This window comes from Macaca mulatta, chromosome 13, assembly GCF_049350105.2.
Source record: "Macaca mulatta isolate MMU2019108-1 chromosome 13, T2T-MMU8v2.0, whole genome shotgun sequence".
In the NCBI taxonomy this organism is placed as follows: Eukaryota; Metazoa; Chordata; class Mammalia; order Primates; family Cercopithecidae; genus Macaca; species Macaca mulatta.
In genome coordinates this window covers 85186629-85204333 of record NC_133418.1, presented here as the reverse complement: position 1 = coordinate 85204333, position 17705 = coordinate 85186629, and the positions used below count along the sequence as shown (strand labels likewise).

Below are 17705 nucleotides of genomic sequence, written 5' to 3'. Positions count from 1 at the left end.
TAGCCTAACAAGTCCAAAACAGAACTCTGATATTTCTCACCAAACCTGCACCCTCTGCAGCCTTTCCTCTCTTAGCCGATGAAAACGCTATTGTTCCAAGTTCTTGGCCAAAAGTCTTCTGTCATTCCTGTCTCCTCTCCACTTATCATACCTCACATCTAACACATCAGCAGATCCTTCTGGTTCTACTTTCAAAATACATCCAGAATCCATGTGCCTCCTACCAACACTACTGTTACCATCCTGGGGCAAGCTACCATTTTCTTTTGCCTGAATTATTGCAAAAAACTCCCAACTGATCTCTTTACTTTCACCCTTCTCTTCCTACAATCAATTTGTAATATGGCAGCTACAGTATCATTTAAACATAGTTAGGTGACATCACCTATTCAAAACTCTTTCAGTGGTTTTGAGTAAAAGCTAAAGCCCTTAAAATAGTCTTCAAGGCCCCATCTGATCTAATACACCACTTCTACTTGCCATCCATTACCTTGTTAACCTAATCTCTCATCCTCTATCTGCTGTATCCACTAGATGCCAGGAGTATCTCTCTTCTCTCTCAAGTTGTGGTAATCAAAAATGTCTGCAGACGTTACAGTATGTGACCAAAAGTCGCCCCTGACTGAGACCCTTGCTTTAACCCAAGGAGTAAGGACTGCAGGAATCTTGCTTTTTCTTTGAGTTGTGAAGTTCTACCAAAAGCAGACAGCCCGCCCCATAGTGCTTGTATTCCTCAGGTTTTTGATGTTTCCCAGAGCGTCAGGTAAGCACAGGCATTATGAACTGTTTCACCATCACATGCCATTCACTTTCTGTAACACTAGCTGTATCCTCACTGCCTTTAACCCAACCAAGCCAGATAACGATAACGAATTCACATTATTGGGGGCCTCTTGCTTGAAACCCCTCAGAGTATCAGTCGCCATTATCAGAATCCCAGCTGTTAACAACACAACCAAATTTACTTAGTTTGAGCACAAATGAAATGCATTCAAGATTAGTAGGTGGCTCTCAGTACTTCCTAGGAAGGCAAGAGAGAGAAGCTGAGTGGTGGCTACCTAGCCAAGGGCAGTGCTGAAACCTCAGGAGAGGAATGTCCTGGTGAAGACCGCTTTGTGCTGCCACTGGGTACAAATGCCATAGCTTGTACATGGGCGCACCTGATACCAGGGGCCCAGGTTGCCACACCCTAGCTGGAAAATGGCTTTTATGACTTCTGCTTTGGAGAGGTGACTCACGGGGTGGAAAATTTCCCAAACATAGGAGAGTTGTTCATATACCACTAAAGCTGCCTATAAGCAGAACAATTGTATCAGACTATTGAAAAAAATTAAACCAGAGCATATATTCTCCTCAACTTACTGTTTCCTTTTCTCAGGTAGTGAACATAAGAAACAAACTGAATTTCTACAAATAAGGGTGAGGTGACAATCTATGAATGCTTTTAGAAAAAAAGCAAATTTCATTTTCCATCATGTTTTGAAGGATACTGGCTTAATTCAGTTATTATTCTCACTGTTGGTTTACAGAATAAACATATAAAATGTATTGCAAATACAAATTATTTTCATTCCAATGGAGAAGAAAATTACAGGCTCAAAAATCAAGTTTAATATCAAAAGAAGTTACATATAAAGGTTTTTACATTTCCGAAAATCTGATAGTTAAATATCCCCAGTCTGGTATTGATTGTGATACACTTAGGTGAACCCCTGAAAACTTTTATTTTGAAATTGAAGTTTTTGCTCAGAAACTGGGCAGAACTTTTCACATTCTGACAGAATATAAAACTTAAGTCTAAAAAATATTCGGTAACTTTTTTTGTCAAAAACATTAGGCACTTTAGAATATAAAGCAGAAACTCTTACCAAGCACGTGTACCCAACAGCCACACCTCCCGTCTTTGGGGGAATTTGGTTACCTGGAGCTCTGTGGGTACTATATGAATCCTAGAGACAGCAAACTTCTGCTGTACAGCTAACTTACAAGGGCCTGAACCCGGCTGATGGCAGCAAGCCTGCTATAGTCCAGAAGAGTGCGACTTCTCATATTTACATATGAACGCATCTGTCTTTCCAAGGCTAACTTTGTAGCATTCCACTGGTACCAAGGAGCCAAATGGTGACATTCTGTCTAAGAACTCGTGGTTCCTGGCTTCGAATGAAGTTGACACTATCTTGGATGCACCAGTTTTTTCTTCAGGATTCAAGCACTTTTTAATTCCAGGTTCATCTGTGTGACTGTCCTTGGAATTCAAAGGGATGCTGCTCTTTTTACAATCTGTAAGGCGCCTGTGGTGATCTTCACTAAGCAACAATACAATGGTTCCGCCAACATGAAGCACTCTGACAAAAAAAAAATGGTAATTGCTATCTTTCTCCCTTTCTAGACAACAAACAATCCCACTGCATTTAAAATATTTCGTGTTTTTAATTTGAAATTTAATTTTATCCATTTAAATACAAGGATTTTTGATAATTAGGTAGTATCTTCTATAATGTATATTCATTATAGTAATTATGAAATCCCTAGTACAAATCTGCTTTAATTATCTATTTTTACTCCACTTAAAAGGCAAGCCTCAAAGTAATTTGTAGTCACAGTCTAATAAATGATTGTACAAAGGAAAAGGCGAATGACAGAATCCTAAAGACTGCATGTATTAAAAGCAGTAGGCTGACAGCAGAAGAAAGTTAACAGGAAAGAGTTAGGACACGAACAAAGAAATGGCAATGCAAAAATCAGAAAAAGAAGGGCAGATCTTGAAATGTCAGCTTTTTGAGGAGAATGCATTTACTCAATTATCAAAGTCTGTGTAGCACTAATGTGGAAAAAGTGATGACAACACTTGCCTGTGTCCCGCACACAGCCCTGGAAGTTGCTAAGAGATCACTGAACATCTCTTTGGAAGAGAGAGGCAAGTAAAGGGAGTGAAATGCTACAATCAAGGCAGGCATGAGGGGCTTGGGAACATGAGGTGGGTCCCAAACCCAGGCATGGGAGAAAGGGGAGCATTTCCCAGAGGAAGATACCTGTGCTGTGAGTTAAAAGATAAGCAGGAATGAGCCAGGCAAAGCGACGGCAAGCGGCTGCAGCAAGGGAGGATGCTGGAAGCAGAAAAAGCAGCAAAGATGGGAGGAAGTAGAGGGGAGGCGGCTCTGAAAGCAGCTCAGTGGGTGGGTGAGTCAGAGCGGGTGGGAGGTGGAGGGAGGAGGGGAGTAAGGAGTTCAGCTTGGAATTTGCTGATGTACCTAAGGAACACGTAAGTGTGGATTCCACCAGACTGCTGGATACACAGCCTGGAGTAATGGAAAAGACCAGGCCTTGAGGTAAAGATATAGTAAATGGTAGCTAAAGCCATAATGGTGGATGGGATCATCTGGGGTGGCAGCACAGGTTGAGAAGAGAAAATGGGACAAGGAGCCAGAGATTTCACGTTTTAAAAGTGACAGAGGAGAAGACCCATGAAATAGACATCCTCAGAGAAAATCTGGACAACAGTGATGTCAAGGAAGCCAAAGAAGTACAGTTTCAAGAAAGAAACAGTTTCAACAGTGTTAAATGCTATAGGGCCAGCATGGTGGCTCATGCCTGTAATCCCAACATTTTGGGAGGCTGAGGCAGGAGGATCACTTGAGCCCAGGAGTTTGAGACCAGTCTGGGCAACATGGCAAAACATGTCTCTACTTAAAAAACACAAAAATCAGCCAGGTGTGGCAGCGTGTGCCTGTAGTCCCAGCTACTTGGGAGGCTGGGATGGGAGGACTGCTTGAGCCCAGGGGGCAGAGGTTGCAGTGAGCTGAGATTGCACCAGTGCACTCTAGTCTGGGCAACAGAGAGAAACTCTGTCTTTAAAATAAAATAAAAAATATATAAATACAATAAAATAACAAATGCTATAGGACTAATAGGTGATCAGGATTATGAGAAATCATCAGTGACCCCAGGGACAGCAATCCTAGCTGAAGGCAGGAGCAGATGCTCGTCTGCCAGGGTGGAGTGGGACTGGAAAGTGAGGAAGCAAAGGTGTCAAGTGTAGACTATTATTTCAAGAAGTTCAGCTGTACAGGCGAAGAAACAGAGTGGCAGCTAAAGGACCAAGAGTTAAGTGGAATCTGCCTCATGCCCAGCAAAAATCTAAGAAGCTTAGGTAGCATTCCCTAGTCTAATCCATCAGCAAAGCTACACAATTCTGTCTCTAAATTGTATCACATATTTGTCTACTTCATTCATAGTTTGCCGGGACCACAGCAACAATCTGGTAGACAGGTCTTGTTTCCATTCTTGTCACCCCTCCCACTCTGTCTTCCATTTCCACACAGAAGACAAATGTAAATTCTCTGCTAACTCCTCAGTTGCTCGCACTGTACTTCAAATACATTCTAACTCCCTTACTCTGGCAACCAAGGTTCCTACACAATCTGACCCTCACCTACCTTTCTGATGTCACAGCCTGCTTTCTTTGCTTACTGACCTCCTTCAGCTGCTCAAACTCACCAAGCTGCTTCTCACCGTAGGACATTTGGACTTGCTGTTCACCCCGCATTTATCACTCACGCTCATCATTCACGTCCCACAGTCAAATACCACTTTCCCAGAGAGGCCTTTCCTGACTACCTAGCTAGGGTAACCACTACTTTTCTCTCACTCTAAAGCAAAACATTTTGTTTTATGTCCATCACAGTACCAGTCATGATCTGATATTATCCAGTTTGTTTACTGATTAACCATCTGTCTTCTCACAATGAATGGGCAGAGACCTTGCCTGTCCTATTCACTGCAGTAATCCCCAGGGCCAAGTACATGGAAGTGCATAGGAGATGCAAAGACTTCCAAACGTGTCTGGGGAAGGGATAAATGAATCTCCTGGAAAGAACCAGCAGATGAGTAGGCAGAAGATAAAAATGAGAAGTGGGCAGAGTGTGATCCTTGAGGAGGAAGGAACTGAGAGGATAAACCCTCACAGGAAGAGGGAAACCTCTTCTACTGAGCAAGGAGGAAGTGGATGGGAAAATGAGTACTCCTGCAGACATCAACTGAAATAACTTTTTGGGGCAACAGTTTAGCAATAATGTATCAAAAATATGAAATGTGCATAACCTTTGACCCAGCAATCTCACTTCTAGGAAATTATCCTAAGAAAACGTAATAGTAGAAGTGGTAGTAGAATAATAGCGATAATAATGGTGATATAGCTAATATTTATTGAGGATTTAATATGTGCCAGTCAGTTGGAAATGCTCTGTATTATATATCATTTAACCTTCAGAATTATCTAAGTATGTTCTATAGCATTGTCATTTTGCAGATGAAGAAACTGGTACTGTGGTGCTTGGTCGTACAGTTAAGTTTGAAAAACCATGCAAGGATGTTCAAAGAATAGTTTTTTATTAAAATAAAAAATTGAGGATTATCTAAATATTAATCCATAAGCACTGGTTGCATAATGGTACATTACATATAATGTGGCAACCCCTGAAAATTATAATGTATATTATAACAACTGATCAGAAAGGAGATTCATGACACTACTGAGTAGAAAAAAAGCAATGTTACAGTATAGTAAGTTAAGGATAATCCCATTTATGTAGAGTAGAAAACATGTATCTTTTTGTACATATATACATGGCAAGATGCCTAGAATTTTCTCTATCTAAAACACACGGCTCATATTTTAAATTGGTGACCCATTATTTACACAGCAGGCTCTTGACATTTATGTTATCAAATGCCAACCTAAACAATTTAATATCAACTGAACTCTTATATTCATGTCCATTCATAACTATATGCATTCTAGGTTCTCTTCTTTACCAATTTAGACGATCAGAAAAATGCATATCCATGCCTCATTGTTTCAACCTCTCAAAGAAATGCTTCCATTGAATTATATTCCCTTACGTCATTAGAAACCATAAGATGAATACTTTCACATTTTCATTTCACAGCTGCTATAGTTTGGATGTTTGTCCCACTATACCTCATGTTGAAATATGATCTCCAGTGTTGGAGATGGGGCCTAATGGGAAGTGTTTGGGTTACGTCGGCAGATATCTCATGAATAGATTAATGCCGTCCCTGTGAGGGGCGATGAGTGAGTTCTCACTCTATTAGTTCTAGGGAAAGCTGGTTGTTAAAAAGAGCCTGGCACCTCCCCCTTCTCCCTCTTGCTTCCTCTCTTGCCATGTGATCTCTGCACACTGGGTTTGCCTTCTGACATGAGTGGAAGCACCCTCGGGCCCTCATCACAAACTGAGCAGATGCTGGCACTGTGCTTCTTTTACAGACTGCGGAATCACGAGCCAAGTAAACCTGTTTTCTTTACAAGTTGTCCAGCCTCCAGTACTCCTTCATAGCAACAGAAAATGGACAAAGACAACAACAAATAATAAAGGTGTTGCTCATTCTATGTTATGGAAGGTTCTTTATGTAACAGAATTTTGTTCTGTTGTTTAGCAGCTGAGTGATCATAAGAAAGTTAATCTTTCCGTGCCCCGGATTCTCATCTGTTACGTGTGGTGGATTAACACACAGAAGGCAGGTTTTTTTTTTTTGTGAGGGATAGAAGCAAATATGTAAAATTTTGCTTCAGACCACTGAAATATAGGTCACTATTTCATACATTCAAATCTCAGTACATAATAGAAAATTAGTATTTTTTCTGAATAAAATTTATAAGATAATATGGATAACATTTATTTCAATTATAAACTTCTGACTTAAAACCCTTAGAAAATTAAGCTACGAAAACTCTGGGAAATTACTATAAGGCAATCAGACCTTAGCTGAAGAGCTATGATGTATTTCGGTTAAATGCCCAGTAGCTAAAAAAATTATGAAAATAAATTCAGCAACTTACCTTTCCATTTCTTGTAGAATGCTTTTGATGTCTTTTCCTAACTTAAACTTTTTCCCAAATGGAATGTCAGAAATAATAATATCAACACTTTCTGAAGGCAATGGCAATTCTGAAATACAGAAATCAGAGAATCCTATTATAGTAAGGTCAAATATTTACAACCTAAATAATGAGAAAACTGAAGTACACAGGATTATTTTTGCATAATAGATAAAATTTAGGGTTGCTAATATTGTTTTAAAGTAATTACAAGATCCCAAAATGCTTTCACAATCACTAATGATAAATGATATAGTTATTGTAGTCTGTTCGTCGAAAATTGGTTTTTCAGATACAATAAAATGTAAGTTAAGCAGAATTTTAAATTAACCAGAAAACTCAATTCTCTAAATATACAGCTTGTATAGAAAGCTGCTAGCTCCACTAAGTTGCCTAGAAAAATCTTCTACAAAATTATATTCTACAACTTTCATTTCCTATTTTAAAACTGTACATTTAGATCTACTTGTTTTTGAGGGAGACGATCCATAGCTATGATTGTATTTTTAAAGGAGAACCTGGAAGGTTAAGAATATCTATTAAGTCCTAAGACTAGAGAAAAGGCTATATAATCAATAATCAACACAATGATTATCACTAAAAATTACAGTGTCTGATTATTCTAAATTGCTTTATTATCTTAATGTTTTCTTCTCAGAAGTTACATTATCAGAAGGTAACAAAGACTCTACCCTAACATCCACATCTTCCGGATGTACTTTCCACTTTTTACCTACTTTACTTCTCATCCATCTCCTAAATTAAGTTAAATACTCATAAGATGGATGTCCCAGTTTTCATTTTGAATAGTACCTAATTTTGCAGAAATGTAATGAAATTTAAATAATCTTCACTAAATATCAAAAGTTTCTGTTGGTAGGAAATTTAATAAAAAATGCTTTGTAATCTGGGAAAGTCTAATGACTACTTGGCTAGATCTCTCCTAGTTCTAACCCTTATGTGGGGTTAACAGAAGAAGAGATTATTCAAAAAAAAAAAAAATAAGAGGATAATATTCTTTTAAGCTGAGACAGGAATTCCTTTTTTCCAAGTTATGTTTTAACCTCATGGTTTTAGGGTGTTGATATAGTACACATCCATTTACAAAATGACTAAAGACAATATATGAACAATGAAGGCAACCATAGTTCTCAAATGTTTTATTTATGAGGAAGCATGTAGTAATTTACTTTTGAATTTAATCCCAAGTCTGTCTTTTGCCTTACACTACACAGAAATACAGTACCTACATATGAGTTAGCTGCCCATTATGTCCAGGTTTAGTAACACTAATTTTTTTTCTTCTGGGTCTCCATTTTTATTGGGAACTTTGCTGCTCTATATTATATAATATGCTAAACTGCTTTAAATAATTTTAGAAGTTGAATACATAAACTTCATATAGATAGAAGAGAATAATTTTTAAAAAAAAATCTCCAGAACTAAGTTGTGTCATCTTCCAATAGAGCATAAAATAAAGCTTTTGTTGATGTGGCTGAGAGCATAAGCTCTGGTGTAAGACAGCTTGCATTTGGCTCTGCTGCTCACGAGCTGTGGGACTTTGGGAAATTACTGCTTCAATTTCTTCATCTGTAAAATGGAATAAGAATATGTACCTCAGAAGTCAATAAAAGAGGTAATATATGGAAGACATGTAACAGGGCCTGGCACAAAGTGAGCACTCAGTAACTGTTAGCTGCTTTGTGGTCATTATTTATAATGTCCCTCTCCGATGTCAATGGGAGATGACAGCCAGGTGGAAACCAGTGTGCCATCCTTCAAAAAAGCTTTGCAGAACACAGTATCCCCTTCTCTCTCATTCTTGGACATCCAAGGTTGAGGTAAGGCAACTACTTCCAGGTGGGCCTCTCTCCTACTCTCCTTTCCTCTATCAGTGGTTCTCAAAGTGTGGTCCCCACAGCAGCAGCATCAGTATCATCTGGAAAGTACAACTTAGTGCGTATTAGAATCAACTGAAAGGTCTTTATAAAACAGATTGTTGTCCCCACCTCCATAGGTTTAGATGCAGATACTCCTAGAACCGTGAGCACCTGACCCATACGACTCAACATACAGTAAAATCTTTTAAATTATTAGATGCTCTGAATACTGCTCGTGAACAAAAAATTTGCTTGTAACTAATGAGCTAAGATTCTGAAATAGAAACATAGCTCAAAACAAGTAAAAATCATCTCTTTTTTATATCTCTGCAGGATGATTCAAGAACATGAAAAAAATTTAGTTTTAAAATACCAGTTGTTTTGAAGAAAGAAAAACTGCCCTATTTTTCCTACTTCCAGGAGAAAAACGGGTAAAAATTTCCTAAACCTCAGGATTATGGCCCCAAGATACTTTCTTCCAAAGGGATTTATGGGCCTTCAAGATGTCTTTTCATGCATATATTTAAACTAAAGACCAGATTCATTGCGCACTTTTATAAAATTGAGCATATCCTTCTTCCTATTTTTGTTCCTTGTTCTTTCTGCTGTTTATTCTTTCTATTGTCCAGGTTTATGATATTCAGATTCTGTCTCCTAACAGTAATTCCCATAATTGTTCAAACTTACTTCTATAGTTAATTTCATCCTTATCACTAATCATTTTGCTTTTATTTTCTCCATTTCTCAGCTGATTAATCTCTCAATCCCTGGAATTAAATAGTTTTCCCCATAAGGGCTTAGTTGTGAAATGTTGTCTGAACTTTTTCATATTTCAAAATGTTTGGCTTTAAGATGATGTTTTGGTTAGGCATAATATTTTTGGGTCACACTTTGCTTCGGTAACTTTGTAAATAACCACTCTTCTATTGTCAAATGCTCTGTAACATTTTCTTTCCATTGTGGCCAAAATATATTTTGAGGTTTATTGCATTAGATTATGACCTTCTCTTGTTTGGTTGCTGAATTTGTTTTTTTGATGATTACTATTCTTTTTCTCATTTCAGTAAATACAAGAAGGGGGTAAAGCTTTCAATGAAATTTCAATCTGCCGTCTTAATCAAGAAGTCCATAAACATTAGTCTTAAACATGCAAAATGTAGTCTGGCATCTGGATTGGGTCACCATACAATTTACAGACCAAATGAACATTTCTGAGAAGCGAATGCTAGAAATAACTATGCTAGTTATTTTATATGAAAATCATATGCTTGAAATATTTGAAATATTTATTATCCAATAAACTGGCTTATTATGGTGGCCCTAAAAACATCTGTGCAAAATGAAATTTTTAAGTTTAACAAATGACTATTTTTTTTTGAGAAAAAATAATTTGCCTACAGTGCTAATATCTGAACAAGTTCTGGTAAATGAAGTATACTTTCAGTTCAATTTTTTCATATGGGAAGGGTAAATATTTCAGCCCTCCAGTTCAGTCCCTCCACTGACAGTGCCTTTGACAAATATGTTCACAATACAAAACGCAAATTACCTCTATCATTCTTTTAATTGTTTTACCAAATTTAGATGATACAAAGTTAAGGCCTTCACAAATTCATTCCATTCCATTCCATTCTAGACTACAAATTTACCCAATTACAATAAGGAAAGTCATCAGGAGATTCTTTCCATACCATATCCAAAGTAAATTTACAGAATTTCATAATTAAGTCTTGTGCATTGTTGAGCTTTCAATAATTTGTTCATTTCTTCCTTCGGGTTTTTAGGAAAAGATGATCAATGTCTTCCTGCTGCCAGCTTTGTTTTTAACAACTGTAATTCACCAAAAAATTCAAACCTCATGTATTTTGACACTTCATTTGTTGAATCCTTTGATTACAGATTTCTAGTATATTCTGAATAAAATGCCATCAAAATTAGGCAACTTTTTTTTGGTAAAGTTTACAGCACTATCCTAGGACACTTTGGCTGATTTACAGAGCAATTCTTTGAAGGCTTACACTTTAAAATCCAACTGATGGACAAGCAGAGAAAGTGTACTGCTATGCGGAAGTATTTTTTTGCATTCAGTCATCTTCATCACAAATAGTTTGCAGTTCAGCTATTCTGTGTATATTTTAAAAAGAAGGACGGGTGCAGTGGTTCACGCCTGTAATCCCAGCACTTTGGGAGGCCAAGGCAGGTGGATCATGAGGTCAAGAGATCAAGACCATCCTGGCCAACATGGTGAAACCCTGTCTCTACTAAAAATACAAAAATTAGTTGGGCGTGATGGCATGCGCCTGTAGTCTCAGCTACTCGGGTGGCTGAGGTGGGAGAACTGCTTGAAGCCAGGAGGCGGAGGTTGCAGTGATCTGAGATCGCGCCACTGTACTCCAGTCTGGCGATAGTGAGAGTCCGTCTCAATGAAAAAAAAAAAAAAAAAAAAGTGGCCAGGTATGGGGTGGCTCACACCTGTAATCCCAGCACTCTGGGAGGCTGAGCTGGGAGGATCAATTAAGACCAACCTGGGCAATACAGTGAGACCCCACCTCTATTTTTTTTAAAAAAGAACATTAGCCAGGCATGGTGGTGAGCGCCTCCTACAATCCCAGCTACTTGGGAAGCTGAGATGGGAGGACTGCCTGAGCCCAAGAGTTCGTTCAAGGCTGCAGTAAGCTATAATCAGACCACTGCACTCTAGTGGGTGAAAGAGCAAGTCCCTGTCTTAAAAAAAAACAAAATTCAATTATTTTGACAAATGTCTATTTCAATGGACACTGCAGCCTGTTGGGAGATAATTATGATTTATACAGGTGTAACAATGAATTTCAAGTGCCTTTCTGCTCCATAGGTTTTAGTAAGAATATTAATTTTTAGCATGATGTTGTGGCCCACCACAGTAATGCATAAGCACACAGATGGGCAATGCCGAACTGAATTTACAGTAGCATTCACAAAGAAGTTACATCTTTGACAAAAAAAAACCCGACGAAATTTCTAAGAATTAGGGTAAAAAGGAAACAAAGCTACTACTGGAATTGACTTAACTGATTATCTTTCTAAATCATGTAATGATAATGATACAAAACTGGCAACACTTAACTGTCTGCAAAGGTCTGCTAATGAAGCGAGCACACTAACAGTACCAGCTTCATTTTGCTTAGGTACGTAACAAAACTCACAATTGAATGTGAGCAAAATAAGTTTAGAAGAATAGCCATTTGATCTAAAAGGAAAGTCATACTTCACAGAGTGATATTTTAAATGTATTTTCTTCAGTTGCATGTGATAAATAGTTGGCTTTGGGCCTAGCATTCTTAGAATTACTAAGTTTTTATTTTTTTCCTTCAACTTTTAAGTTCCAGGGTATATGTGCAGGATGCATGGGTTTGCTACAGATCAACCCATCACCTTGGTAATAAGTCCAGCATCCATTAGCTATTCTTCCTAATGCTCTCCCCTCCCCTCTGGCCTCCCTCGACAGACCCTTGTGTGTGTTGTCCCCCACCCATGTGTCCATGTGTTCTCATCGTTTAGCTCCCACTTATAAGTGAGAATATGCAGTGTTTGGTTTTCTGTTCCTGCGTTAGTTTGCTCAGAATAACAGCTTCAAGCGCCATCCATGTCCCTGCAAAGGACAATATCTTGTTCCTTTTTATGTTTACATAGTATTTTATGGTATATATGTACTACATTTTCTTTATCCAGTCTATCATTGATGGGCATTTGGGTTGATTCCATGTCTTTGCTATCGTGAATAGTGCTCAAGTGAACATACGTGTGCATGTATCTTTGTAATAGAATGATTTATATTCCTTTGGATATATACAATGTAATGGAACTGCTGGGTCAAATGGTATTTCTGCCTCCGGATCTTTGAGGAATCACCACACTGTCTTCCCAACAGTTGAACTCATTTATACTCCCACCAACAGTGTAAAGGCATTCCCTTTTATCCACAACCTCACCACCATCTGTTGTTTCTGGACTTTTTAATAACTGCCATTCTGACTGGCATGAGATGGTATCTCATTGTGGTTTTGATTCGCATTTCTCTAATGATCAGTGATGTTGAGCTTTTCTTTGTATGTTAGTTGGCTGCATGAATGTCTTCTTTTGAGAATTGTCTGCTCATGTCTTTTGCTCACTTTTTAATGGGGTTGCTTTTTTCTTGTAAATTTGTTAGGCCAAGGTGGGTGGACTGCCTGAGCTCAGGAGTTTGAGACCAGCCTGGGTAACAAGGTCAAACACTGTCTTTACTAAAAATACAAAAATTAGCTGGGGGTGATGGCGTGTGCCTGTAATCCCAGCTACTTGGGAGGCTGAGGCAGGAGAATTGCTTGAACCTGGGAGGTGGAGGTTACAGTGAGCCAAGATTGCACACTGCACTCCAGCCTGGGCAACAGGGCAAGACTGTCTCAAAAAACAACAAAAAAAAATTTGTTTAAGAGCTACTGAGTTTTAAGGTAAATGCTTGATGCCTCTATAAACAGACTTGTTTCATTTGGTCAGTGATATCGCCATGGTCTTCACAGTAGGACTGTAAATATCAACAACTATTGACTCAATTATATGTTCATCAGCTGTCTTAAGAAATAGAAACTCAACACTTACTTTTTCATTAAAAATGCATTTTTAAAACCTTATTGCTTCTGAGTTTGTTACAAAATAGAAGTGTTACCAAACAATAAAAAAGGACTTATACCATATAATAAATGATAAAGCTTTTGCAGCAAGAACATGTGAACTACTCTCTATGTTGAACTTATCCCCTATTTTCTACGCATATTTCATATACACCTACCCCATCACTTTCCACATTTCCCTCTGATTTCCCAAATGGGCAGCCTGGCAGCTTCATGAATCTTGCAGTATACGGCATGGGCCATAAGACACCTGCCCAGAACACCAAGGCCAAGCCAGCAGAGGCAGGACAGGCAGCAGAGGAGAAAACACACCAGTATGAGAGAAAATGCAAACACCACATTATGGGGTGCTTATGGGTGTCCTGAAAAAAGCACGCCATCTTATACAAGAATGGAAACACTTGAGAACAAAGCACAACTGTTGCCAATAATCTTGTTATAAATCTACACTTAAGTGATGTGTGATAGGCTACAGAATGCCTAACTGGAAGGAAAGAAAATATTTCCTTTTAGCTATAATTTTGCCATTTTAATTAAACCATAAATGTGTTTCTTTTGCTCAAATATGTTTATGTTATAGTTTCCATCTTATACTGAGAATGTATACATATCTGCAGATTTAAAAAAGCCTAATGACTAATTGCTATTTCCTAAGATAACTTGTAACATAATATTCATTTGATTCCAAATTTTCATAATGATTAAAACTTAGGAATAAATACATATGATTTCTTCATGTTGAAAGAGTGTCTCAAAAAAAAAAAAACAGAGTCTCACCATGTCACCTAGGCTGAAGTGCAGTGGCACAATCTAGGGTCACTGCAACCTTCACCTCTTGGGTTCAAGCGATTCTTCTGCCTCACCCTCCCGAGTAGGTGGGACTACAGCCACCAAGCCTGGCTAATTTTTTTTGTTTCTGTATTTTTAGTAGAGACAGGGTTTCACCATGTTGGCCAGGCTGGTCTCAAACTCCTGAGCTCAACTGATCCACCTGCCTCAGTCTTCCAAAGTGTTGGGATTACAGGCATAAAGCCACTGCACCCGGCTAAGATCATTTCTTTTTATATTAGTTGAGGGTTATAAAACAAAGTGAATGCTTATTAAAAAGGTAGAAAAAATAAAAGTCATTAAAGCACACAGAAGCTGAAGATTGTGATTTTGCAGAAATGTAAGTCATAATGGGAATGAATATTACTAACTTCCTAGATATACCAACATACCAATGCTTACAGATGTCTTACTAATTCATGCTGTGCGTTAGACACTGTACTCTGTGTGTTTATGTAATAAATCCTCATCACAGCTTTATGCAGTGGCATTATAATCTTCACATTATAGATGAGAAAATAAAGAGAGGTCCAGTTTTTCTGCTGAAGGCCACACAGTGGAAAAATGATGGTGGAGCTAGGATTTATACTTGGTGTGACTCTTAAAGTCACTAAGTGTTCTTAATTCCTACAGTAAAAAGGCATGAGATCCCTTAAGGGATTCGTAGATCTCAACACTCTAAATTGTATTTATAATTAGAGCTCTTAAAAACCAAATTAATGAAGAAAATAAATGCTTTTATCTAGCCTGAATGTCTACCTCTAAAGTAGGTGCCATAAAGGGCTAATTATTAGTTAAAATTGGCCCCTGTATTAGCAAGACATATAGTTCCTCCTAGACCGAAACTTAAAGAGGTTGTGATGCTGAAATAACCTGAAACAGATGTTTTATTCTTTCCTTCAGAAAGTTATCCTAAAAACAATTCACAGAAGAATCATCTACAAATGACATTAACATGAAAAAGTTTCTCTCAGTAGTAAAGAAAGGTAAATTTAAGCAAACCTATCAAATGCGTAGAGTTGAAAAAACTGTAATAAACATTATAACATGTGACCTGTTTTAAGGTCCATTCTCCTCCCTCTGCCTTCCCCTGCTCCTAGAAGTGCATGCTCAGCCACTCAGGCACTGGATCCCATCCTTTCTTAGGGCCTGGATACAGCAGACAAGCGGTTCTCCTCTCTCCTCCGTCATGCCAAATTCCTCCTTTTCATTTGATTTTTCTTGTTAGTGAGATCAAACATTCTAGATACAAAAAAATTCTAATTTCTATCTTAAAAAAATTCCTTGCTTGATCCCCGATATCCTTTCTTTCAGTTACCGCCCCATTTCTATGCTCTCCTTATTAGCCAAACTGCTCGACAGAATGCTCTCAACTAGTTGTTTTCAAGTTATCTCCTCCCATTCTCTCAAGAGCCCCTCCAGGGAAGCTGCTGTTGACTTCTGCAGTCACCAGGCCTCATCGTACTTCACCAATGAGAAGCAGCTGACACGGCTGATCTATCTATCTTCCCTGGATTCTTACACTCTTACATCACTGGCTGTTCCTTTACCAGATGCTCACCTTCCCGAAGTCCAAGCATCTGAGTATTCTAAGGTTCAGTCCCCTTTCCCCTCTCTACTTAAACTCACTCCCTAGGAGATTTCATGAAACTAAATGTTCTCTATACCAGTGATGCTCAACCTCTCCCCTAAACTCCAGATTTGGATACTGAGGTACTAACTTGATATCTTCACTTAGAGTCTAATAATCGTGTGAAATTTAACAGGTCCTAAACTCTAACTTGATCCACCATCCATCTTCCCCACCTCAGTAATGACAACTCCATCCTCTAGCTGCTTAAGCCAGAAAGCCTAGAATGTTCTCTCATACTCCACATCCAATCCGACAACAAATCCTGTTGGCTCTGTCTGCCAAATATACATCTGACCTTCTCTCAACACCTCCTTGAATACCACCTTGGACCAGGCCACTGTCATTTCTTACCTGGATTATAACTGGAGTTGCCACAGTATCCTAATTAGTCTCTTTGTTTCCATCCTGCCCTCACTAAAATCTAAGAGGAATCCTTTCAAAAACGAAGATTTATGCAGTTACCTGGTGCCACAGAGAACCTTTAAAACACACACACAAACAGTGGAGCACTTCCATTTTTTAAATGAAATCTTATAGAAAATGCCCTCTAAAGTGAAAATACATAAAAGTGGAGCTGAGAGTGCAACAGCGGTCCAATGGCCAACTCAGTACTCCCTCCCTCATGCCTACAAGGTGCTTTGGAGAATGTAAAGGGATTGAAAACTCACTGCTCTAGAACAACTTACGAAGCAATTTCAGTTTTCTTAAAGGTTTCAAAGAAATAGCATTCTTAAAGAAATTAGGGATTATGAAAGCCTGCAGTCTAGTCATCCCTTAGTTTGCTCTAGAAACTTGTGTCTCCCGCACAGAGTCCTATTAAAAACCTTGGCAGAACCGCAAACAACTATGAGATCTCAATCAACAAAACAATTTCTTCTTTGGGGATGCTTTACTATGCTTTTATGCAAGTTATCCTAGTATTTTCTTCTGTTGATACTCATCTTTACTACTTTTCCACTACAACAAAATTTTAAAAATAATATTATGTTCCTCCTGATTATAGGTTTGATATTGGGAACTATCTACTATCTATCACTGTCAACAGAATACAATGTTCTTAACTGGGAATTAAATGCACTCATGATTTAAGGGAGAGATATATATTTGGGGAACAGGGAATAAAACAAGGAATAGTTTTTAAAAATAGTCTAAATACCATGGACCTCAGGAAGATATTATTATTATTATTATTATTTTTTGAGATGGAGTCTTGCTCTGTTGCCCAGGCTGGAATATGGTGGCACGATCTCAGCTCACTGCAAGCTCTGCCTCCCGGGTTCACGTCATTCTCCTGCCTCAGCCTCCCGAGTAGCTGGGACTACAGGCGCCCGCCACCACGCCCAGCTAATTTTTTGTATTTTTAGTACAGACAGGGTTTCACCATGTTAGCCAGGATGGTCTAGATTTCCTGACCTTGTGATTCGCCCGCCTTGGCCTCCCAAAGTGCTGGGATTACAGGTGTGAGCCACTGCACCTGGCTGAAAATACTATTTTGATTGGTCTCAGTAGACTTGATTCCTAGTCACGTGTGTCACTGCTGACTCCCCTTCATTAAACAGGGGTTAATACTTTCCCTCTACCTCACAGGGTGACCAACTGTCTTGGTTTACTCCAGATTTGCTGATTTTAGCACTGCAAGTCCTGGTTTAGCAAATTGGGATGGACAGTTAGCTTACTCCTATGTATCTCAGGGATACTATCTAATGTGAGGCAATAATATTTCATATAGTTTATTAAAAAGAAATTCAAAGAATTATTACACTGCTTATTTTATGGCTATATTAATTGATCACTGGTTCTGACATGAGAAATGGTTCAGA

The 17705-nt window shown here is 38.4% G+C and overlaps 1 protein-coding gene and 1 long non-coding RNA gene across 8 annotated transcripts in view; both read right to left on the bottom strand.

Annotated features, from left to right (window-relative positions):
* Positions 1 to 1591: 1591 nt before the first annotated feature.
* Positions 1592 to 17705, bottom strand: part of THUMPD2 (THUMP domain containing 2) — a 40670-nt gene continuing 24556 nt past the window's right edge. For 4 of the 7 annotated variants that reach the window (XM_077959687.1, XM_001110330.5, XM_077959689.1 and 1 more), the window contains exons 9-10: positions 6860 to 6968; positions 1592 to 2345 (exon numbers count right to left, since the gene is read on the bottom strand). In XM_077959687.1, the coding sequence (XP_077815813.1) occupies positions 2021 to 2345; positions 6860 to 6968 (434 nt within the window). In that variant the 3' untranslated portion in view covers positions 1592 to 2020. Of the gene's footprint in view, positions 2346 to 6859; positions 6969 to 13582; positions 13675 to 17705 lie in introns of all 7 variants that reach the window. The other 3 variants (XM_077959688.1, XM_028831730.2, XM_077959690.1) reach the window with 1 other exon arrangement.
* Positions 15307 to 16364, bottom strand: LOC144333788 (uncharacterized). The gene is made up of 2 exons (XR_013402842.1): positions 16237 to 16364; positions 15307 to 15494 (listed from the first exon to the last, which is right to left on the bottom strand). It is a non-coding gene; the product is annotated as an uncharacterized LOC144333788 (long non-coding RNA).